Source organism: Poromitra crassiceps, assembly GCF_964638095.1.
Source record: "Poromitra crassiceps genome assembly, chromosome: 9".
Lineage (NCBI taxonomy): Eukaryota > Metazoa > Chordata > Actinopteri > Beryciformes > Melamphaidae > Poromitra > Poromitra crassiceps.
In genome coordinates, this window is record NC_139630.1 from 54,967,310 (window position 1) to 54,991,115 (window position 23,806).

Here is a 23,806-nt window from a genome sequence, read left to right on the forward strand (position 1 = left end):
ATACAGTCTGTCAGAGATAGACATATAGACTGTCCTGTGCATACATGTTTATACACACAGTCTGTCAGAGATAGACGTATAGACTGTCCTGTGCATACATGTTTATACACACAGTCTGTCAGAGATAGACGTATAGACTGTCCTGTGCATACATGTTTATACACACAGTCTGTCAGAGATAGACATATAGACTGTCCTGTGCATACATCTTTATACAGTCTGTCAGAGATAGACGTATAGACTGTCCTGTGCATACATCTTTATACAGTCTGTCAGAGATAGACGTATACTGTCCTGTGCATACATCTTTATACACACAGTCTGTCAGAGATAGACATATAGACTGTCCTGTGCATACATCTTTATACACACAGTCTGTCAGAGATAGACATATAGACTGTCCTGTGCATACATCTTTATACATACAGTCTGTCAGAGATAGACGTATAGACTGTCCTGTGCATACATCTTTATACAGTCTGTCAGAGATAGACGTATAGACTGTCCTGTGCATACATCTTTATACACAGTCTGTCAGAGATAGACGTATAGACTGTCCTGTGCATACATCTTTATACAGTCTGTCAGAGATAGACGTATAGACTGTCCTGTGCATACATCTTTATAGTCTGTCAGAGATAGACGTATAGACTGTCCTGTGCATACATCTTTATACAGTCTGTCAGAGATAGACGTATAGACTGTCCTGTGCATACATCTTTATACACACAGTCTGTCAGAGCTAGACGTATAGAGACTGTCCTGTGCATACATCTTTATACAGTTTGTCAGAGATAGACATATATAGACTGTCCTGTAGATACATCTTTATACAGTCGGTCAGAGATAGACGTATAGAGACTGTCCTGTGCATACATCTTTATACACACAAACAGCTCTTGAGAGATGAATATATATATATTTTAAGCTGTGCAGCCGCTTCTATAAGTGACACGTGTGTCTGGCCGTAGCACAGGATGTAGGGCGGATAGTGTAGTGTAGTGGAGATAGAAAGTGGTCCCAGTGAAGCACACGCGTGCACAGCAGAGTGGGGTGAGCGACCTCCGCAAGCCTGCACCACTTACTTCAACACCTGGGTGTGTGTGTTTTATCTGATTATTTTCTAATGACGAAACCTTGAAACAGTCTCGGCACCATATTGTGCAACAGCCAGTTCAAACATGTGAAACACAGAGACGTCGATGCACACAAATATTTCAAAAGGAGCAAAAAAACAAAAAATAGAGAAAGAATTTGTGACAGTAAATAAAGATATTTATTCGTTTGTGGAAAGAATCTCAGCTCATGCAATGATACAGCTCATGTAAACAAAATCACTTGAAAATATGTTATAAATGTGCACAGATTTCCTCTTTCTTGGCGTCAAACCTATGGAATGTACAATACGTGTAATAAACCTCAAGCTGAATTATAGATATTACATCAAGAGACGTCACCCATTTCTTCCATTTGCGTTATTTCAGCATTGCCCAACCTGATTGGTTAAGGAGCTGCGTGCAAAATGGAAGAGGTGGAGATGAGAATTGGGGGGGATTGGTCAGGGAGTGCTGCCCTTATTGTGGTCAGATCTGTCAAGAGGTCAAAGTGTACGAGTCATGTCCACTCAGCACGCACACAGAATGAAGCTCGAGGTCAGTGAAACACATTTGAAAATAGTGTGGCTTCTTGAAGACGTGTGAGATCTGTATCAAACCAGTAACCTCTATTCTGAAAGTAGTAGTAATACAAATTGCAGGGATACAAACTCATGGAGAGTGAAAAACGTTAGAGATACCAGGGCAGATTCAGAAACTACTCATTCACTTAAGTGTCCCATTTTTGGATCAAAAAGGTGACCTAGTTTGCATCCATGAAATTGTGATTTTGCTCAAATGGTTGCCAAATATCCGAGTGAAGAGATGAAACCTGGGAAACGTGTTCCTCTAACTGATAACGAGATTCTACAAGTCCAACCACCTTTTTCAGAGACAAAAGAATGGTTCCCTCTCATGAGTCGACTATCTCCACCAAATGGAGCGTAACAAGTTGACAATTCAGTCTGATATTAGGCATGAGCGGACACATTTTCTCAAAAGCATCTTGGCAAAGCAGACATGTTCATCAGCTTACAGCAGAACACTTCTGTCAATACTGTACCTTATTTTATTATTATTTATTGTTCTGATCCCCCCCCCCCCCCGATTGTACTTGACCAATTCCCCCTGCTGCCCCACCCACTCTGCCGATCTGGGGAGAGCCGTAGACACACACATGCTTCCTCCTACACATGCGCAGTTGCCAGCAGCTTCTTTTCACCTGACAGCGGGGAGCTTCACCGGCAGGACGTAGCACGTGGGAGGATCACGCTATTCCCACCAGTTCCCTTTACGCCCCTAACAGGCGTCGCGACCGACCAGGACACATACCCTCATTATGGCTTCCCACCCGCAGGCACAGCCAATCGTGCCTGAATGGATGCCCCGACCAAGCCGGAGGTAACACGGGGGTGCGAACCCGCGCCCCTCGTGTTGGTAGGCAGGGAATCTACCGCTACACTACCCGGACATCCCAATACTGTGCATTCTTGGCTCGGTGCTTCCGTCCGGCCTCAGGTTAAGCGTGCCCGCTTTCCCGTCGACACAAGACTTCCGGATCAACTCCAAACTTTGCATCGTGAAGCCTTCAGACGTCGAGGGCCAAGCCTTCCCCCAGAGCGAGAGTCACGAGTCACGAGTCACGATACAACTCCAGTTGTCCCGCTGTTTTCAGACATCTCAAACGATGATGATTAACGCTTTGGAAGTGCGGCATGAAAAGGGCTAAAGGCAAAAAAGGCTTTTGAAAAGACAATGTACGGTTCACAATCAAGCCTCTCCCTCTCTCTCTCTCTTCCTGCTTACCAGCTTTGATCTCAACACATCAAAAGCCTCAAACACCCGCTCACTGAGCAGAGCGATTCACCCCCCTCTGTTGGGATTGATTCCAGTGAGCTTCACTTCTGTACTTGGAGAGATGGAGATAAGATAAGAGGCGCGCACAGACAACTGATGATGGCTGTGCAGAGTCAATACAGATCTCAGACTAGAGGCTGGACAGAGAAGGCTTGCTCAGATCATACCATTTTCGTGGAGGTGGAAAAGGACAAGGAGAGGTAGAATAGTGTGCAAGTGGTGATTAGGGGATGACAGTTTGATTAGAAAGAAGAAACCAAAGGAAGAAAAATGGGCCCAAAAAAAAACACAGAAGCAAGTTCCAGAGATGATTATCTTGCCAATGTCTTGGTCTTTGTCAACGGAAAGAATGCAACTCTCTCTTTCCTGCTCTGCTCCCTTTATTTCCTTTTTAAAAGGTTTTTGCATGTGGGTACTCTTCACTTCCTGTATGTATATATAATATATATACTATTATACTGTATATCTAGATCAGTAGTTCTCAAAGTGGGCTCGAGGAACCCCCAGGGGTCCTTGATGGCGTTCCATGGGGTCCCCAGCAAAAAGGGGGGACAATTTATTTCCACTATAATTCCATCCATAAGTAACCGTGACAGAATGTATGACTATTTTCGGTCATGGGTTTCATACACTTTCTCTTATAGAACATCTAAAAGCCGAATCTGATCAGATGGGGGACAGTGGTCTAATTTGTTTAAGGGTAGTTTCACACTGGGAACGATCCATGGCCCGAGTACGATTGCCCCCTCGCCTCTCCCTCCGCTGGTCAGCTTTCACATTACAATGCTGTTCCGTTCGCAGGAATACTTGCCTAGCTACAAACTCCCATACAATAGGTGGCGATATGCACCTAGTTGGCTTGCGATCCGCCAATAAACACAACAAAGACGAAGAGTAGATTAACGTTACATTTCAACATATGCCAAGTGGATGATGTGGATAGTATTGGAGTGGACAACCAGTTTATCCTTTGGTTTGGACTTTTGTTTCTCTGATCTACTACAAGAGGTAAACACAAGTTTGTGTTGAGTTTGCTTTTTTATACAGTGACGAACCAGCCTGGCATCGTCAAACCAATTCACATTGCACTACATTGCATTTACAAATGACCTAGCTAGCCTAGCTGGTAGCTAGCGTCAGGTTCCCAGGCTAACAAGTCCAAAACATAGGATAACTGGTCGTCACACAGTAAATACACTCACTGTCCACTTCAGTGTTTGGGTACGCTTGTGTTCACACCATTGATAGTAAAGTTCACACTCATGTGTAGCGCACCCGGAAATGCTTCAAGTGGACCTGAGCTCACCTTTTCAAGTGGACCCGGCTACGGTTCGCTGTTCAACGTTCACACTGATCAAACAAACTGGACCTGGGGTCAGTTTGGGGACAAGTGTGCTCGGAAACGGTCCTTGGTCCCCCCAGTGTGAAACCACCCTAGGTTTAGGGGTCCTTGGTCCCCCCCAGTGTGAAACCACCCTAAGTTTAGGGGTCCTTGACGTGAAAAGGTTTGAGAACCACTGATCTAGAACAGAGGTGACATTTCATTCATTCATTCATTCTTTAGTTTCATTCTCAACGAGTGAAAACGACGACTAAAGTTGGACAAAAACCTGAAAGAAGAGGGAAAAAATAGAAAAGAGAGCAGCAAAGAAGAGTCCCTCTAAATAGTATTTGACTCGGCATGTCAGTAGACAAAAATACAGATATATAATATCGTGCTGCAAAATCTCCAGACAGCATCAAGGTAAATGTAACCCCCTCTATCAACACTTATAGAACGTTCTTTGAAACAGGCACAATAGTGTTACCCTGGATAGGAATGCTAGAAAACATATAAAAGACAAAACTAAAACGAAAGCACAGCTGTTTTTCCGCAGTGTGGCCAACAGGGCGCCATGCAGGAAAACACAAAGAAATAAACCATTTAATTTGTTGTGATTATCCAAAGATGTTAACGAACATTTTCTTATTTTCTTTAAAATCAACGACTCGCACATATTATATAAAAAAAAGGAGAGAGAGAAAGAAATGGATGTGGAGACAACAAGCGCCCCCTGGCTTTATACAAAGTCAGTAGTATTGAGAGCGAACCTCCTCCCTTAGGAGCACGTCCAGGTCGGGGTGGGGGGGGGGGGGGGGAACGCGAGGGTGAAGGGAGTGGGGGCGGGCGTAAGGGGAGGAACTGCAAGTCCAGCGCAGTAGTTTTAAGTAAGGCCTCAATTTTTTTTTGTTGGCAAGAAAAAAACAAGAAAAAAACATATACATCTGTAACTTAATTACATCTCGCTAGAAAAAAAATACATATGTGCAAAAATGTAAATCTTCCAAATATGGGGAAATATTTTTTGTAGATCACTGAAATTGATTGTGCGAGAGGTGGTTCGTCCGTTTGCTCCGCCCTTTTCCCCCCGTCTGACCATCTGCTCCTCCGTCTGTCATCGCCCTCCGACTCACTGATTGGTCGATGGGGCAGCAGGTGACCTTGAAGCTTGATGTTGATTGGAGCAGAAGCTTCACGTTGAATAGGCGTTCCGCTTTAGTTTCTCTATCTCCATCTGGGAGGGCACACACACACACACACACACACACACACACACACACACACACACACACACACGCACACAATGCTTGGATTCAGTCATTTTGTTTGTGTAGATTGCCGACCAAAAAATAAAATAAAATAAAGAAATCCCAATTTAATCCTTTGGGTAATTCAGTCTGCAACCACTAAATACCAAGGAGGTTGAAAATGTTCTGGAGGCATTACATACAGCAGTGGTTCTCAAACGTTTTCACATAGACCACGAACTCCCATTTTACGGAAGGTTTTGTTCCAGGGTTTTATTAGAGAAAGTGTATGAAACCCATGACCAAAAATAGTCATACAGTCTGTCATTGTGTTATTTATGGATGTAATTATATTGAAAATAAAGTAATCCCCTTTTCGCTGGGGACCCCCCCACCCCAAGGATCCCTGGGAAGCCCCAAACCTGGCCTACTTTGAGAACCACTGGCATACAGTACAACATTTATTTTGTCATTCAGTTTATGTAAAATCCCAATGTGGCTTGATACTGCTGCAGGAGAAGGGTCTCCTAAAACGATTAAACTATTCCTTCCCCCGTTTGCTGCCTTGCTCAAAGGATCCAAAAGATCTGAGACAGATTCTGAGAAATTCCACTAAATTCTTGGGAGAGAAAACCGCTGGCAAAATTGACCATCTTATCTCTCCTCGTCTTTCACTTCCATCCGTTTCCAGCTCATTCCCTTTCTATCTCGGGACTTAGAAGTTCCCGTCAGGGGGTCTGAGCAGATCTGCTGCAACGTTCCAAATGTGTGATTAGACGGCACGCGCCTGGGGCGCACGGCGGGGGAGCCCACAGCTTTCCTTCTTGCCTCCTGCGCTGACTTCTATGCCATGCTGAGCCGGGCCGGGCCGCATGCTGATACACTGGGGAGAATCTACGGGTCAGACTCCTGGTGTGGGGGCCTTGCTGAAGTACTGGGGAAACTCAATGTGCTCGCCTTCCTTCAGCGAGGTGTGGAGTGAGTGAGTGAGTGAGTGAGTGCATGCGTGTCTGTTTACTGTATGGCTGCTGACCATCAGTTGTAAATTGCAGTAATGCGTGTGTTTACGTTCAAGCGGATCTGTAACAACATTAAATGTGATTTGCAGAAATGTGAAATGTGCAGATGTCGGTGGGAATGTGTGGGAACATTTGCCGTCAAGTGTGTGTGTGTGTACAGTATGTGTGTACTTTGTTTTTTATTAATTTTATTCAAACTTAATCTTGCATGTGTGTGTGTGTGAGCATACAGTGGCAGCCACTTTGAATTGCCCCTCCCAGTAATACCAAAGAAGTTATTTTATGTTAAAGCCCCAGTACAGTATGTCACTTTGTTTCACATTACAGCTGCTTAATAAGTTTAATGGTACAGTGACTTCTAATAGGGAGAATAGTGTCACTGTCAGTGGCACAGCGCCCTCCGAAGGCCAGTTCCTGCACTATGTATTTTTGGTGGCTGCGTCCTGGAGCCTGTCAAGTTGCCTGGAACTTTTAATTCCATTTCCTGCACAGCTCCTTCAGAATAAAGGTTTTTTCCCTGACAAACTAACAGGATAGTTTTATTGTGAAGTATGTATAGGAAGTGAAGTGAAGTTGCTAGCTTGATTAGCGGCACGATTAGCCACTTTTCTCACAAAAACAATATTTTGGAGCCATCCCCCCCAGTGAATCAGTTATAAACACTGCAGAAAGGCAAAGTAGAGAATACAAGCAGAAAGCGTAAAATAAGGCTGATATCCGAACGTACAAACAAGTGTAGCATTTATTAACATTAGTATAACTGTGGGGGCGCAGTTTCCCCAAATTGAAAAACAACATAATGGGGCTTTAAGCTAAGTTTAAGTAGTTAAAGGGATAGTTCTGATTTTTTGAAACCTAGCCAAATTTGCTGATTACCAAAGATGATGTTGACTGGTACATTTCTTTCTCAGTAAAACCCATGCCATTCCTCATACTAGCTCCAGATAGTTGGTCACAAACCAACACAAGGTCAATGGGCGTCAGGCTGAGGCTCACTGAAATGTACTTTGTGTGCACTGTGGAGGGAGGCCCTGTCAGGGAGCAGCACTGTGGAGGCCCTGTCAGGGAGCAGCACTGTGGAGGGAGGCCCTGTCAGGGAGCAGCACTGTGGAGGCCCTGTCAGGGAGCAGCACTGTGGAGGCCCTGTCAGGGAGCAGCACTGTGGAGGCCCTGTCAGGGAGCAGCACTGTGGAGGCCCTGTCAGGGAGCAGCACTGTGGAGGCCCTGTCAGGGAGCAGCCGGCACGTCAAGGTAGCTGCCTCTGCACAGTCATTATCTAATGCATTTAGACAGCCATGTCTGTACAGACGCATTAGGCAGCTCAGCATGTGCTGTTCTAGGGATCGATGTTACCTGCAGGGCCACTCGCTTTAGCCTTTCCTCATCCAGCTCTCCTCGCAGCTCCGCCATCTCTCTCCTGGAAACACACACACACACACATACACATTAGCACGTATACACCCTTGCAAGTAAATACTGTGTAAAAGTCTCCATAAAGTGAAGCTTCAAAAATAATGAAATGAAACGTTTTTTTTTTAATAAATATGCAGAAAACAAATAAACACCCAAGACAACATTTATTTAAAAGATCTAATGGTGCCTTGACTAGGGATGTCGAAAATCATAATTTTCTTTGACCGACAACCGACCCTCATTAGCCGACAATTGTCGGTTAACCGAGAAGATTAAAATGCGCATTTTGACTGTCTGTGCCCCATTAAACTATTACCACAACAAGTGCTTGATTTTTTTTCATTAGAAAGCGTTTATTTTTACATCTACAAGCAGAAGAAAACACATTAACAAAACTAAAAGACAAGTTGAATCCTCCAGCCATCTAAACAAAAACATTCCTCCGATAGGCTATACTGCTTAGAGCTGCACGCTTTGCATATGAAGGACACGTCAATTGACACGCAGCCGCCCCGTGAAGTAGTGTTTGAGGGGACAACAGCCCAGGGGCTGCAGGGCGCACTGACAAAGTGCACATCACTACAGTATCTTCTACAGTTTTAGCAATATATAATACCTGCTTTTGGTCTCACTCCTTCTCCCTCTGTCTTCACGCACGCAACGAGGGCTGCATGCAGCTGTCAGTAGCTGCTTTCACACCGGCTTTGAAAGTGTCAATGAATGCAGTCTACAAACAATCCGTCTCTCGTTGTGAAACAATGTCTCCGAACTGCTCTGTGTTGGACAGTAAAGACTAACGTAACGTTAATTGTTACTTTTCAATCGTCAATTAGACGCATGTCTGCATTTTTGTAACACGGTAAAAAACTACTGTTGAGTGCGAGCGTGTGCATGATGAACATGCAGAGAGGGAGGGAGAGAGAGTGGAACCAGTGAAGAAAAAGTAATGTGCACGTTCCATCAGGTTTGACTCCAGACACGGACGTGCGCAGTGCACACTGAACGCTGTGAGGTGAGTTAAGGTGTCGGGTTTCAGGCCATGCGCTCCTGTCCTGACCAAACTGAAAAGCCGTTTCATGACAGCGGCTGGAGAGTGACTGGCTGGCTGTAGTCTGCACAGGGCAGGCAGGGCGTCAGGGGACTGAGGGGAGAAATGCATCGCACTTCTCCTGTCTGCTCAAAGCAGAGGGGGGCGGGGCTGTGGCACATGTGTGGAGCGGACAGAGAGAGATAGAGAGAAGTCAGTGGTGACAATGCACACTGCTTTTCTCTCAAACATTTGGAAAAGCCTTTCTCTAAATGAATGTTGTTCTGGCAGGAGCTTTTAATTCCTATATCCTGCTGCTACAGTAACTACTTGTTAACATTGCTTACAGCGAAGGAGGAAAAAAAACACCATATTGGCAACACGTTGTATGCCAATTTAATATGCAAATTAACCGTTTGACCGACATGCTTAACCGACCAACGACGTTGTCGCCGGTTAACTGGTTAACGGTTAACCGTCGACATCCCTAGCCTTGACACGTTTGCACACTACTGTACATTCCTGGATGCAGACCCAAATGAGAAGTGCGCCCAGTGCTCAAACTCATGACTGGGAACGCATGCCTGAGCTGATCCACAAAGAGATTGTGCTACTTAGGAAGGCTGCTCACATGCTGGGAGACATGCCGGATGCAGACAGACACACAGACACACAAGGCTCTTTCACACCGGCTATGAAAGCCGTAAAATGCCTGGAAATTAGGATTCGCGGCTCCGATGTGAAAGGCATGAACGCGCGTTGGTGGGTAATTCTTGTACGCCTTTTGTCCCGGCACCAAAGGTTGTCACATCGCCGTATTGGCGGACAACCCGCCTCCACTTGAAAGGTCTCGCAGCGAGCCGGAAAAGGTGCGAATGGTCAGCTCATTCATAAAAAAATTACAGGGGAAATCACCTCATGTATCAAGAAAGTGACGAGTGAAAGTAAAAAAAGTAGACTGATAGACAGACCTATCTCCACACACCACACTTTGCACTGTGCGAGGCAGCGCTTCATACGAATCGCTCATAAGATCGTGGTGTTTTTGCAATGTCAGCGTAGGTAATTATTATGTATATTAACTTCATTACAACTTTGGCATGGCAATATCTGCTGCTTTACCTTAACACAGTGTGACTGTTACAGTTACAACAGCCAACTAGTCCGCTGCTCTCGCTTCAGGCAGCCTCGCACTGTCCCCCTGTCTAGTGCAGGCTGCGCTCGCTGAACAGAGAGCACTGAGGTGAGGTGTCAAGATTTCATCTCTGAGCACTCTGATAGGCTATTGCTTGATGTGTAACCAATCAGATAGCGCTGTGGGCGGGACATTGCTCCAGACACAGAACTACTGTAGGAGAGGATTCTTCCAGGTGCAGCAGCCGCAAATTAGCGCATTTTTTTTTATTAAGTTATGATATCGGCAAACAGCCAATGAAAATGCCGATACAGATCTCCTCAGCGGACTAGGAGAAGGAGGAAAGTCTGTTGTTGAATTTAATTCGTTCATCATACAGTAGCCTAGGCTACACTAACCTATGAAAATATTAATTTGGGCTAGGAGGAGCTGGAAATCCCTCTGCTCGCCTTTCAATCCGGGAGCAGGGGATTTCGCCTGAAAGTACACACAGCACGGGAAAGTGGCCGTGCTGCTTGGCTCTGTGTGAAAGCAATTTCTGTGGCGAGGCTGCCAAGCTTTACCGTCTTCCCGAACTACAATTTTGCGCGATCTGTGTATGAAAGAGCCTACAGAGACACACACACACACACTGAGTGACATCACTCGAGCACTCCATGATGTGATCAGTGATGGTCACTCGAGCAATTGTGATGTCATCAGTGATGCGCATGCCAATAGAGCCGCCGAGGTGAGGGCGAGGCCACGCAGCGTCCGAGCTGCGTATGCGAGCCTAGGAATCGACATTTCTAGTGTGTGTGTGCGTGTCATATATATATATATACAGTATATATAATGCTAACCCTATACATATGATTTTTTGGATGTTTGTGAAAAATCAAGGCATTCTTGACATATGGCTTTAATGAGCAGGGTAGGGACGGACGTGAGGTCTCAGTGACCTTGAACTTTGACCACCAAAAGTTCATCCTTGAGTCCAAGTCGAGTTTGAGACAAATTTGAAGAAATTCCCTCAAGGCGTTACTGAGTGTCAAATTCCCTCATTTGTAATCTGATTGGTTGCTGTGGCGATCAAAGTGAATCCTGAATCTTAACGAGCATGGGAGGGCCCAAAACCAGCATGCCGCCCTCCGGCCACGGCCATCGCTGACGGAGGCATCAAAAACAAACAATGATGGAAGTGCTACACAGGCAGCATTGTTCTGTGCCATATGAATAAAGGCATGTTTAACCTTTTGCTTTTGTGGATTTTACTGATAACCCCCACTACCAAAGAGCACTTTTCTATAATACACTTTTAAACCATGTGTGTCGCAGCAGCATTCATATTCACAGCCATGGTCTAGTGACATTACATTTGCTGAGTCTTGAGTAGCTCCACGGACAGCAGAAGCTCCTTCATCTGGCTCCTCAGCTCTTCCAGCTGGGCGCCCTGGTCCTCAGGCTCCAGCCGGACCCTGCTGCCCTGGGGGAGGCCGTCTGTGATGGGGACCAGGGCCGATGGAGGACTGGGCTTGGCCTCCGTGCTGGGGACCGAGGCTGATGGAGGACTGGGCTTGGCCTCCGTGCTGGGCACGTTGGGCTTGAAGAGTGATGACGATGACTGTGCAATGAAGAAAAAGAAAACATGATTTTTATTTATTTATTTATTATCATTATTATTTATTTCCACATTTTAGAATAAAAGTGAAGACCTCAAAACTATGAAATAACACAAATGGAATTATGCCGTGAACAATAAAAGTGTTAAATCAAAATTATCTTTTATTTTAGATTCTTTAAAAGTAGCTGCCCTTTGCCTTGATGGGAACGCAAAGGCTTTGGAAAGAAATTCATTCACAGGCATCAACTTCACGATTTATATTTGTCTAAGAAATAATTAATAAAATAAAATTACACAGGACATGGGCTCTGTTGCCCCTCCCTTTGGCCGTGATGCCCTGAGATCCCTAAGGCCACCTTGGCAGTGCCCTGCTACCAGCCTGCTACTGTCAGTTGCTTTAAAAGCGTCAGTGGTGTCAGTTTAATGTAGCCTGTCCTTAGCCGTGACCTCTATCTATGTGCTATCAGTCACAAGAGTCTGGGCCATTCAGAGCCATTTCTGGCGCGAGGCGAATTCAATCGCACATTGAGTGACGGCGTGACTGCCAACATCAGCTCCTGCCGTGATCGGCCAATCAGAGAGTGCGTCTTTGTCAATGACGTGTAACAGCGGCGGCGGCTGCAGCACTACTACTCTTGTGACTGATGGCACATAGATAGAGGTCACGTGGAGGCTGGGTTTACCCAGGCTAGCCTGTCCTATGCAAAGAAGGGGTGTCAAAAATAATCGATTATAAGATGCATCGCGATGCGGACGTGCACGATTCTGCATCGATTCACAAATGTCAAAAATAGATTATAAAAAACAAAACAAAAAATTAAATAATCAAATCAAATATAATGGAAGTACATGCAGTTGTTTATTTTAATTATGGATCATAATACAATGCAATTCCAAATGCACTTTTATTTTAAAAGTAGAAAAAAGAAAGTGAGAAAAAAGAAATCATGTATTGCGGAAAAAAGTGATGCATCGATTTAAGATGCATCGATAATCGCAATCGAATCGAATCGTAGCCCTCTGAATCGTAATCAAATGGAATAGTGAGGCCAGTGAAGATTCACAGCCCTAATGCAAAGGATGTGTCATTGGCTCATTTTAACACACATTTCAGAAGAATCGCTCTTCACGATGTCAATAGAGCGATGACCTTTGTGTCCTGGCATGTGACCTTGTGACCTTTTGGCCAGATGGCCTTGGCCCTAAAATGACAAAATCCCCACCCTGATTTCAAGGTCGGATTGGGCTGACCACTCGCATGGCGGTGGGTTATGATCCGGGGAAGGTCAGGTTGGAAAGTCCTGGAACCACCTGGAAAGTCCTGGAAACAACCTGGACACCACCATCGTCTCCGGCCAGGCAAAAGGCGCAATTGTATTGCTTTGTGCCGGGTACATTTCTAGTTGGGCTATAATGATGACAGTCCTGTGGACTAGATCAGCTACAGATTTGAGTCACAAGACCACACAAAAATATATATGTATATATACTGAATAGCCTATATATCATTTTGTTATGTCCCAACAAATACTCTGCTGAAAGGGCACAGTGTCTATTCTGTCACAGTAGCTCCAGTTATGCCATCTGAGTAAGGAATCATATGACTGCAGTGTCTCTCCTGCTCTCTCCTCAGGGCTCAGACTCTTGTCTTCCTTCACCAGCGAACAAGTTAACCAAGGACACAAACTCATTTTGAAAGTAGACGGGCCCTCGGAGAGCGCAGCCCTCCACCAAGGCCAATAGTCCACAAGGTTTCATGGAAATCGGCCCAGTAGTCTTTTCCGTAATCCTGCTGACAGACAGACAAAAGCATCAAAGCAGAAGCTCCTCGGCGGAGGTAAGAAGAAGGCGGCGAGCGAGGTCAGAGAAGGTCCATGAGCGAGGTCAGAGAAGGTCCATGAGCGAGGTCAGAGAAGGTCCATGAGCGAGGTCAGAGAGGTCCATGAGCGAGGTCAGAGAAGGTCCATGAGCGAGGTCAGAGAAGGTCCATGAGCGAGGTCAGAGAAGGTCCATGTCATTTCACCTGTAGACCTCTGAGCCGGGGAGACGGGTTATGATGAGAGCTGAAAAAGCCAGGCTTAACTCTGAAGGCTGTGTTGACCCCCAGCTGATCCACCAGTCAAGTCAAGTCAAGTTTATTTGTATAGCACATTTCATACACAGAGGCAATTCAAAGTGCTTCACATAAAATGGTTGACAGGAAAAGAAAAGAAAAGAAGAGAGTAAAACGGACATTTAAAAGCATCACAACAACTTTAAAAAAAAGAGTATAAAAAGTGTATTACAGGAAAATAAACGAAAAGAAGAAATAAAATGGACATTTAAAAGCATCACAACAAAACTTTAAAAAAAAAAGAGTATAAAAAAGTGCAATAGGCAGCAGGCGCAGCAGTTGCAGAAAGAGCTAAAACTTATAGAGGACTCATTGGGTTTGCATAGTAGCTGTCAGCAGTTAAAAGCGACGGTAAACATAAAAGTCTTTAGTCTATTTTTAAAAGTAAGTAAGGTTGGGGCAGATCTGAGGTCTTCAGTCAATTTGTTCCAGCTAGCAGAAGCATAGTGGGTAAATGCAGCCTTCCCGTGATTTGATTTGATCCTAGGGACAGTTAATAAGCTGGACCCTGTTGACCTAAGAGTTCTAGACGGTTCGTAGCGTGGGAGCAATTCAGCTATGTATTTTGGGCCTAGGCCATTAAGTGATTTATAGACTAATAACAGTATTTTAAAATCTATTCTCTGACACACTGGCAACCAATGTAAGGACTTAAGAACTGGAGTGATATGATCAGCTTTCTTAGTCTTCGTTAGTACTCTAGCAGCAGCATTCTGAATGAGTTGAAGTTGCCTAAGTTCTTTTTTGGAGAGACCAGAAAAAAGGCTATTGCAGTAGTCTAACCTACTATAAATGAAGGCGTGAATTAGTTTTTCTAGATCCTGGACATGTATCCCCTAATTCTTGCTATATTTTTAAGATGATAAAAAGCAGATTTTCTAATTGACTTAATGTGGGAGTTAAAGTTGAGATCGGAATCAATAATAACTCCAAGATTTTTGACTTGATCCTTAGGCTTCAGGGATCGAGACTCAAGGCATGCAGTGATTTTAAGCCTTTGTTCTTTGGGGCCAAACACGATCACCTCAGTTTTGTCTTTGTTTAGCTGTAGGAAATTCTGGCACATCCAGTTATTTATTTGATCAATGCACTGGCACAATGATTCTATGGGGGCATAGTCAGCTGAGGAAAGAGTTATATACAACTGAGTGTCGTCTGCATAGTTATGATAGGCTACTTTGTTTTTTTGCATAATTAGGCCTAGAGGGAGCATATAAAGGTTGAAGAGAACGGGCCCCATAATGGATCCTTGAGGCACCCCACAGGTCATCCTAGTTAGGTCAGATGTGTAATTGCCAATGGAGACGAAGTACTTCCTGTCTTGAAGATAGGACTTGAACCACTGGAGGACCGTACCCGATAGCCCAACCCAGTTTTCCAGTCTGTCCAATAAAATTGAGTGGTCAACAGTGTCAAATGCAGCGCTAAGATCCAGTAGCACTAGAATCAAATTTTTGCCTGAGTCTGTGTTCATTCTGATGTCATTTATGACTTTACTAAGCGCGGTTTCTGTGCTGTGATGGGGGCGAAAGCCTGATTGGAGTTTATCTAGGAGATCATTTGAGGTTAGGAATCTATTGAGTTGTAGGTAAACAACCTTTTCAATTATTTTGGCTATAAAGGGGAGATTAGATATTGGTCTGTAGTTACTGATTATCGATGCATCAAGGCTACGCTTTTTTAGTAGGGGTTTAATAACTGCAGTTTTCAGGGACTCAGGAAAAGTGCCGGTCACAATTAATTATTAAGTGATAATTAAGACCATTGGATTGACCATAAAGGATCTATTCTAAGTGGCCTCTTCCTTGTATTGAGAGGTCTTTCAACCAATCACAGTGACGCTGAACCGGGCAGACTGAAGCGCAGGTGGCAGCCCCGCCTCCTCTCCCATGATGACTACTTCCTTCATCAACACAAACGGGAGTGAACTGTTCTGCTGTGCACAATGTGCCCATTCACTGCCATGGATTTGTCAGCTCAGGTGTGCGTGCGCGTGCGTGTGTGTGTGCGTGTGCCTGTGTGTGTGTGCATACACGTGCGTGTGCCTGTGTGTTTGTGTGTGTGTGTGCATACACGTGCGTGCGCCTGTGTGTTTGCACATGTGCGTGCGTGTGCCTGTGTGTCTGTCTGTGTGTTTGTGTGTGTGCACATGTGCGTGCGTGTGCCTGTGTGTTTGTGTGTGTGTTTGTGTGTGTGTGTGCACGTGCGTGCGTGTGCCTGTGTGTTTGTGTGTATATTCGCATCAGACATCATAAAATGATATATTGAGTATATCCGTGACAGCTGATCAATCACCAGCATCTGATCTGCACTAGTGAGTGATTTGTTGTGATTTCTTTGGGGGGGGCGGGGACAGTAGACAGTCTGCTCACCTCTAGTATTTCTATGACTTCATTATAAACATGTCGCTCCAGAAGCAGTGGTCCACTAACCCTGCCCACCTGATGCATTCGTCATGCTTTTAATAAGGTCAATATGGAGTTAGAAAAGCACACAGAGAAAAGGGTCACGTTTGTTATGGATGACAACAGGAGGTTGTAGTAGGGCCATGTGCAGCCATCTCTCTCTAGCTGTTGAGAGGACAGTACAGATCCATGCGCTCTGCGGAGTGTAGAAGTACAGACAATCATGTTGTTTTTGTTTACGAGTTGGAGTCTGCCCAAGAAGGAAAGTTAAGCTGCAGAGTCATATGTCGTGTGGAGAAGCAATTAGATAAATACATATTTAGAAAGACCACCATTTTTCCTGCTTAGAAAAAGCCACTGGAATGCTAACCCGATATGTAAATACAGTATATACAGTACAGTATATACTGTATATTGTATACACTACCCGTTGGGGACACCTGATTGGATGTTCTATGTTTTTCATGATCTTAAATCCCTTTTGATCCAAAGGCTTTTGCTTAAAATGCATGAAATGTGTTTTTTAGTGAAGTTATGCATTTTCCTCCAAAGTCTTTGCCTTTCCATCAAAGCAATTTAAAGAATGCAACATATAAGATTAGTTTTAATACTAAATAATAATAATTGATTGCATCTAGATAGTCAAAGCGCTTCACATATCAGGGGGGGGGGACTCAACTCATCCACCACCGATTTGATCTGTGGAACACTTTGTTGCTCACTGCAGAACTGCATCTGTGTTATCTCATAGTTTTGATGTCTTTATTATGATTCAAAAATGTGGAAAATAAAAAATAAAATACTAAAATAAAGTGTATATACAGTACAGTTTATGCAGGTGAGCATGTGTAGCAACAATATTGGAATCCCCTGCTCCTGATGTGATGCATAACGCATGGGTGTGCTTTGCTTCTAGGGCTGTGAATCTTCACTGGCCTCACGATTCTATTACAATTCAGAGGGCTACGATTCGATTACGATTATCGATGCATCTCGATGCATCTTCAATCGATGCATCACTTTTTCCCCCAATACATGATTTATTCTTTCTCACTTTCTTTTTTCTCACTGTGTGGTAGGGATGTTCATTTTGAAAATTTTCCAAAATCGATAATTGGTGAAAATTAACGATCAATTATCGATTATCGATCATATTAATACTTAGAAAATTTTCAATTTTCAATTTTCAATTTTTTACAAAATGAATGCCTATGGCAGAAAATACCAAAGACAACGTGTTCTCCTCAATGAACTCTTTATTTCAATGTGTCTCCTCTCCAACACTGCTGTCCCCGGCGCATGCCGGTGTGAATTTCCCATGTTTAAAACAGTTTTGTTGGCACAAAGGCCCGTGCCCAGCCAGAAAACTAGAGACTATATGAAGCTCCACCTCACGTTAGTCGGCTGTGCAATGGAGTGGGGCGAGGAGGAACGAATTCCACCCAAACCTAGTCCGCAAAAAAAAAAAAAAAAAAAAAAAAGTGTTTTTTTTTATAATTAAAAAATCGATCCAAATGCCACAGGATCGATTCCAATCCTTAACGATCAATTATCGATTTTCGATAATTGATGAACATCCCTACTGTGTGGTTACTTTTAAAATAAAAGTGCATTTGGAATTGCATTGTATTATGATCCAAATAAACAACTGCATGTCCTTCCATTATATTTTATTCGATTACTATTCGATTTTTGATATTTGTGAATCGATGCAGAATCGTGCATGTCCGCATCGCAATGCATCTTATAATCGATTATTTTTGACAGCCCTATTTGCTTCATCTTGTGACTTTGTAGCAACGTCTATCGATACATCTGGATCCTGGCTTATCTGGAACCATCTAGGAACTAGCTTTCCATCAAACAGCTTTCACATGATACAACAAGAGAGGAGGAAAGAGGAATGCCTAAGAATGAGAAAGCCAGTACCCATTGGTTTCGCAAATCAGAAGCTATTCCATTAGCCTGCGGCTAAGCTGTACACATGGCTTTCAATGAGGAATGCTAGCATGTTCAAATAAGATCAAATAAAAAAGATCAGGACAGCTGAGAGTGACAGAGGTTCTTCCGGGCTATGTGGTGAAAAGTGGAGTAAATCACAATGTTGAGCAGTTTGATAAGTTTGACAGCGCACGTTTTCCAACAGATCAAAACTGATGTTAAATGGTTGCTACAAAAGTATAAGACAAAGACATGAAAAACCTCATATCATATGAGAGCAGGAAATTCCAATATTGTTGCTATACAATATGCTCATTTCACTTAAGCAGCAGAAAGGACACATTCACAAACTATGCATACATAGAGTATTGGCTACAGGATAAACTCTGTTCCACTGGCATGTGTATTGATATGCTGTGATAATCAATCATCAACGGCTCGGCTAACATATAATCAGTGGAAAAATGTATTGTGACATGGAAAATTGATTATTTTTGGCTCATACTCGTGTATTTCTAATAGATAACAAAAAAAATGCAATATGTCAAGTGTTGATTCTGAAGATGTATTTGCATGTTAAACATGGCTTTTGACACCGGATTTAAATATGAAAGAAAGTCAAAGATAGCAATGCAGAAGCGATGTAGTGGCGTGACATCTGATGCCAGTCTCAATACTGATCACACACATTGTGGTGACATGGTGACACATGGGGCATCAGGTTACCTTTCTGGTTTCTACTGGCTTTGGTTTGGGTCCATCCTCCTCGTCTATTTTGAAGGACTTCTCCACATTCACCTCCTTGTTGGGCTGTAAGGGAGGGAGGAAGGAAGGAAGGACGGAAGGAGAGAGAGAGAGACAGAGAGAGAGAGAGAGATAGGAGAGAGAGAGAGAGAGAGAGAGAGAGGAGAGAGAGAGAGAGAGAGAGAGAGAGAGAGAGAGAGAGAGAGAGAGAGAGAGAGAGAGAGAGAGAGAGAGAGAGAGAGGCAAATTTGATGAAATTCCCTCAAGGCGTTCGTCAGATATCGTGTTAACGAACATCGGACGGCCGGACAACCCGAGTGTGTGCGTGTGCATGTGTGCGTGCGCGTGTGCGTGCGCGTGTATGCGTGCATGCGTGTGTGTGTGTGTGCGTGCATGCGTGTGTGTGTATGCGTGCATGCGTGTGTGTGTGTGTGTGTGTGTGTGTGTGTGTGTGTGTGTGTGTGCGTACATGCATGTGTGTGCGTGTGTGTGTGCTCACCGAATGTCCTCCACCAAACTGGGCAGGCAGCCTCCTGCCCTGCATCTTGGGTCTGTTAGCAGTGGGATGAGAGAGCTTCTCCGAGGCCGAGGACAACTCATCAAAACTCATCAGATCTACAGAAAACAAGATGGAGGGAGAAGGAGAGAAAGAGGGGAGAAGAAGAGAGAGAGAGAGAGAGAGAGAGAGAGAGAGAGAGAGAGAGAGAGAGAGAGAGAGAGAGAGGATAAAACAGCAGAGAGAAGAGGATAAGTTCAAAGAAGGAACAGGAGAAGAAATTAAGCAAATAGACATCACACCTCAAATACAAAAAGTGTCTAGGAGGAGAGACACAAACATAAGTGTACTTTGTGCACTACAGTATAATGTAGGAGGAGAGACACAAACATAAGTGTACTTTGTGCACTACAGTATAATGTAGGAGGAGAGACACAAACATAAGTGTACTTTGTGCACTACAGTATAATGTAGGCCTGGGAATCTTCACTGGCCTCACCATTCCATTACGATTCATCTGTCTTCGATTCGATTCCACGATGCATCACGATGCATCTCGATACAGCTCAAATTATCACATCCTCAATTTTCTGTATTATTACTGCACATGGCTACTTTTTCATCAATTAATACAAGCACTCAGATTAATATCAAGTCCCCTTTTTACTTAGAAAGCGCTTTAAAATCTGAATGTCAACAGAAACTTAATCATAAACGATTCAACGATTCATCTGTCCACGATTCGATTCGATTCACACGTCTCGATGAAACGATTGATTTTGACAACCCTACTACGGCATGTGGTCATGATACATTTTGGGAATCAGAACATGTGAACACAAACTGTGGTACGGGAACCTTGACGAGTCCTTGAGAGAGTTCAGGCAAAAAGAAGCCTGTGTGTGTGTCCACAACAACGAGCCAAACCAGACACAGGAACGCCCCCTTTTGATGGGTTCTGGAATACTGAAGCACTGTGTGTAGCGTTACTTGCGGTTGTGTAACAGCACTTTGCACCTAGACAGCAGGAAGCTGCAGTAGATCAGAACACAACACGTACTAAATGCTTCGTTCTGGCTTCTGCTGAGTGCAGCTTTTAGCAGCTCTTTGTCACTTTGAAATGGTGTCATCATGAAGGTCTCCAGTCAAACACAATTAGGCCAGTCCCACCAACTCTTTACCTCGTGGTCTGTGTTTTCGCTGTGAACCTTCCTCTCTCCTTCTCTCTTCTCAAAACATTGGAATAGCAGAGATCTTCTCTACAAGCAGTGTTTCTCAACCCCACTCCTCAATTCCCCTCGTCCTGCAACTTTCTGCAACAGCATCTTTGCACACTTAATTCAATCACAAGAACACATTCTCACACCTCAACTGAATCCGCTGTGAGTAGAGTAGTAGTAGAGGCAAGTAAAGAGAAGAGTAAGGTGGGGCGCCCCCCCGGTGGCTCACCTGGTAGAGCACGTGTATCTGTGTCTCTCTCTCTCTCTCTCTCTCCTCTCTACTCTCTCTCTCTCTCTCTCTCTCTCTCTCTCTCTCTCTCTCTCTCTCTCTCTCTCTCTCTCTCTCTCTCTCTCTCTGACCTGGGGTGTGGACGTGAGGTCCAGGACCTTCCCTGACTTTCCAGGTGGTTCTAACACTTGATGACCGGCCTATGAGCTTCCCCGGATCAGAACACACCGCCAGCCCGATCCCACCTGGGGTGTGGACCTGGGGTGTGGACCTGAGGTGTTTTCCAGGACTTTCCCGGTGCTTCCAGAACTTTACAACCTGCCATGAACTTCCTCAGATGATAACCCACTGGCATGCAAAACTACCCTTCTTAGGCTGTGCAGAATCAGAATCAGAATCCTTTATTTCGCCAAGGTATGTTTTTAAGGACATTGGCTTGCTGTGTGAAATTGATTTGGTGCGGTACGACGTTCTACAAACAACACAATTGTTTAAAAAATAAATCAAAATGGAAGATTTGGGAAGGAAAGAGGAAAATTTTGCATACAGTAATGATAAGATTCAACTGTGTAAAACCTCGGCTTATATCTCGACCGTGCGAATCAATGTCTCTTGTCATTTAAATCCCTCTTATCTCTAAATAAAGAATACAAAATAAACGAAAATAGCCGAGCAAGTTGCCTCATAATGAAGGGATTTCACGCTTGCTTGAGATCTTATTATCTCAAACAAGCATCCATTGATTCTACAAGGAAGCAGTCATGGAAAACAGCAGCACATACAAACAGCAGCACATACCCAGAGGGGCCAAACAGCAGCACATACCCAGGCAGCACATACCCAGAGGGGGCAGCGACGACACAGCGCGCCAGGGAAACACATTTTGAGCTGATAGAAATGTTTCGCCACAACAACAGTCTGTTGATGATGTCATCTCTAGCTGCTCTGATGTCACCTGGCTGTTACTAATGTCAGAAATGAGGCCGTGGCGACTGTTGAATATTATGGATTTGGGGAACACTTTGGTCATATCTGTGAAATCTGTAAACATACCTTCATTTAGATTTGTGGTGGATGTTGAGATTAGATGCCAAGAGTAAAGCTGTGTTCACACCGAGATATTTATTTTTCTCTCTGTCGCTCGATTCAACCCTTTGGAATCGGCTCTGTCGCTGTGTTTAAATCGCTCGTCAACAGGCACAATAAAGACATTGGGGGCTATAACGTTACGCAATGTCATGATGTTTGTCCACTACGAGCCACTGTAGTTGTTTACAAGCTAAGCCTATCAGCGTGCTCCTAATGCGAGCTCACATACCGGTAGGACAGACTTCACTTCATGTCAGCTGTCAGCCTGTCAATGCGGTTTGTTGCCACACAATAAACCAGCGGTTTGTTCCAAGCCAGTGTGATCCTTGACTCGCTCTCACACGGCAGCCAATCAGCGTTGAACAGCGAGCGACTGACGGCAGCGAAATTTCGCTCGAGTTGGCATATTTCATCTCGGGCGACGAGCTCTGTCTCTGTCGCTCGGACGCCCAGCGATTTTTTCTCGGGGCGAATATACGCTCAATCGCTCGTTTGCATTGACTTTGTATGTAAACTAGATGCCAGCGAAAATCTTGAATAGGTCGGTGTGAACGCAGCTTAAGAATCGTGATTTTTAACTGCGATCACAAAATCGAGCAAAAAATAAGTGTACATACCCATCATATCCGGGGCCTTCTCCCCCCCAGTCCCCGGACAGGGTTTTGGGTTTGGTCGGTAACAACGGCTCAAAGTCAGACTTTGGTCGCAAGGAAGGCAACTCTCCATTGTGCCTGCAGGTAGAGAAGGAAACATGAGCGTGAAAGAGGAGAGGTGGTTGAATAAATATAAATACTCTCTTCAGTCTCTCTCCAGACTGAAATATTACGTTCCACTCCGCAGCAGCCTGTGTCACTTTGCAGCTGCAGCTGGTGTTTTGAGGGCGGGTCTGGGACAGACAGACAGAGAGAGACGAGGACAGACTTACTTGGCGAGGTTTGGCGTGGGGGCGAGGGGCTTGTCAGGCCTCTTGGGCGGGATGCTGCCCGCCCTGCCTTTCCCGGGAGGCGGGACGGGCTTCTTGGGCGGCACCACCGGGGCTGCAGGCTTGGACGGCTTGTGATCGGGCGTGGATTTGTCAACTGAGAGGAAAGACAGAATGAAATGGCAGAGGACAGAAAGAAAGCAAGGACAGAGAATAAAAACATTAAAAAACATCTGAGGACGTTGCATTGTGACAGATGTGTGTCTTGTCTTTTGTTCTTGATTCTCAGGAAGCTATTTTTCAAGTTCTTATCCATTCCATTACCAAACCGTGTTGACTCACACACAGTCTCTAGCTGTGTGTTCAGACTGTGAGCAGCACGGTCAACAAGTCACCCCAAAGTCCATTCACCTTATGTTTCAGACACGGGGGTCGGCCAATTCTTCCGGTCGTGTTAACACTTCCGGCGGTCACGGCGCCAAATATGAAAGAACGTCATGAAGAAGAGAGTTGTTTTTGTAGCGGACAGTGCAGGGTGTAAAACAAAGAACGTACCCTACTACTTTGAGCTCGGTACACAGCAAGCAAGCGAGTATCCACTGTTAGCCAGGTCAGATAACGTTATCGTCGACAATGATGAGCACTTTCCTGTAAAACATACCTGGACTCCAACAAAGAAAGCTTCAGATAGTTTTCTCTCCTCCGAGCGCTCGAGCCACTTACGTCTATAAGACCCACAAACGTTAACGTAATTCCCTGGAATGCGAGACTTAACGAGCCAGTTACATGGCGTTGCATTCTTAGACATTGCCGTTTGCTTTTATTTGGTATGTTACACACAATTGGCTAAATTATGAGTTAATTCAGAGTTAGATTATATTGGAGCAGCCAGCCATTTTTTTTTTTTTTGCGGAAGTCGTCACACGACCAC

At 44.5% G+C, this 23,806-nt stretch overlaps 2 protein-coding genes across 2 annotated transcripts in view; one reads left to right on the top strand and one right to left on the bottom strand.

Moving 5' to 3' along the window:
• ptchd4 (patched domain containing 4) overlaps positions 1 to 23,806 on the top strand; it is a gene marked incomplete at both ends in the record, with an annotated part of 196,465 nt that overhangs the window by 161,920 nt on the left and 10,739 nt on the right. The gene's annotated exons all lie outside the window — the stretch shown is intronic.
• On the bottom strand, positions 2,225 to 23,028 carry LOC310782857 (CD2-associated protein-like). The gene is made up of 7 exons (XM_083643634.1): positions 22,879 to 23,028; positions 22,571 to 22,684; positions 19,419 to 19,534; positions 18,902 to 18,985; positions 11,469 to 11,716; positions 7,892 to 7,955; positions 2,225 to 5,506 (listed from the first exon to the last, which is right to left on the bottom strand). The coding sequence occupies exons 2-7, from the start codon at positions 22,677 to 22,679 to the stop codon at positions 5,465 to 5,467; spliced, it is 663 nt and encodes a 220-aa protein (XP_083499760.1). The 5' UTR covers positions 22,680 to 22,684; positions 22,879 to 23,028; the 3' UTR covers positions 2,225 to 5,464.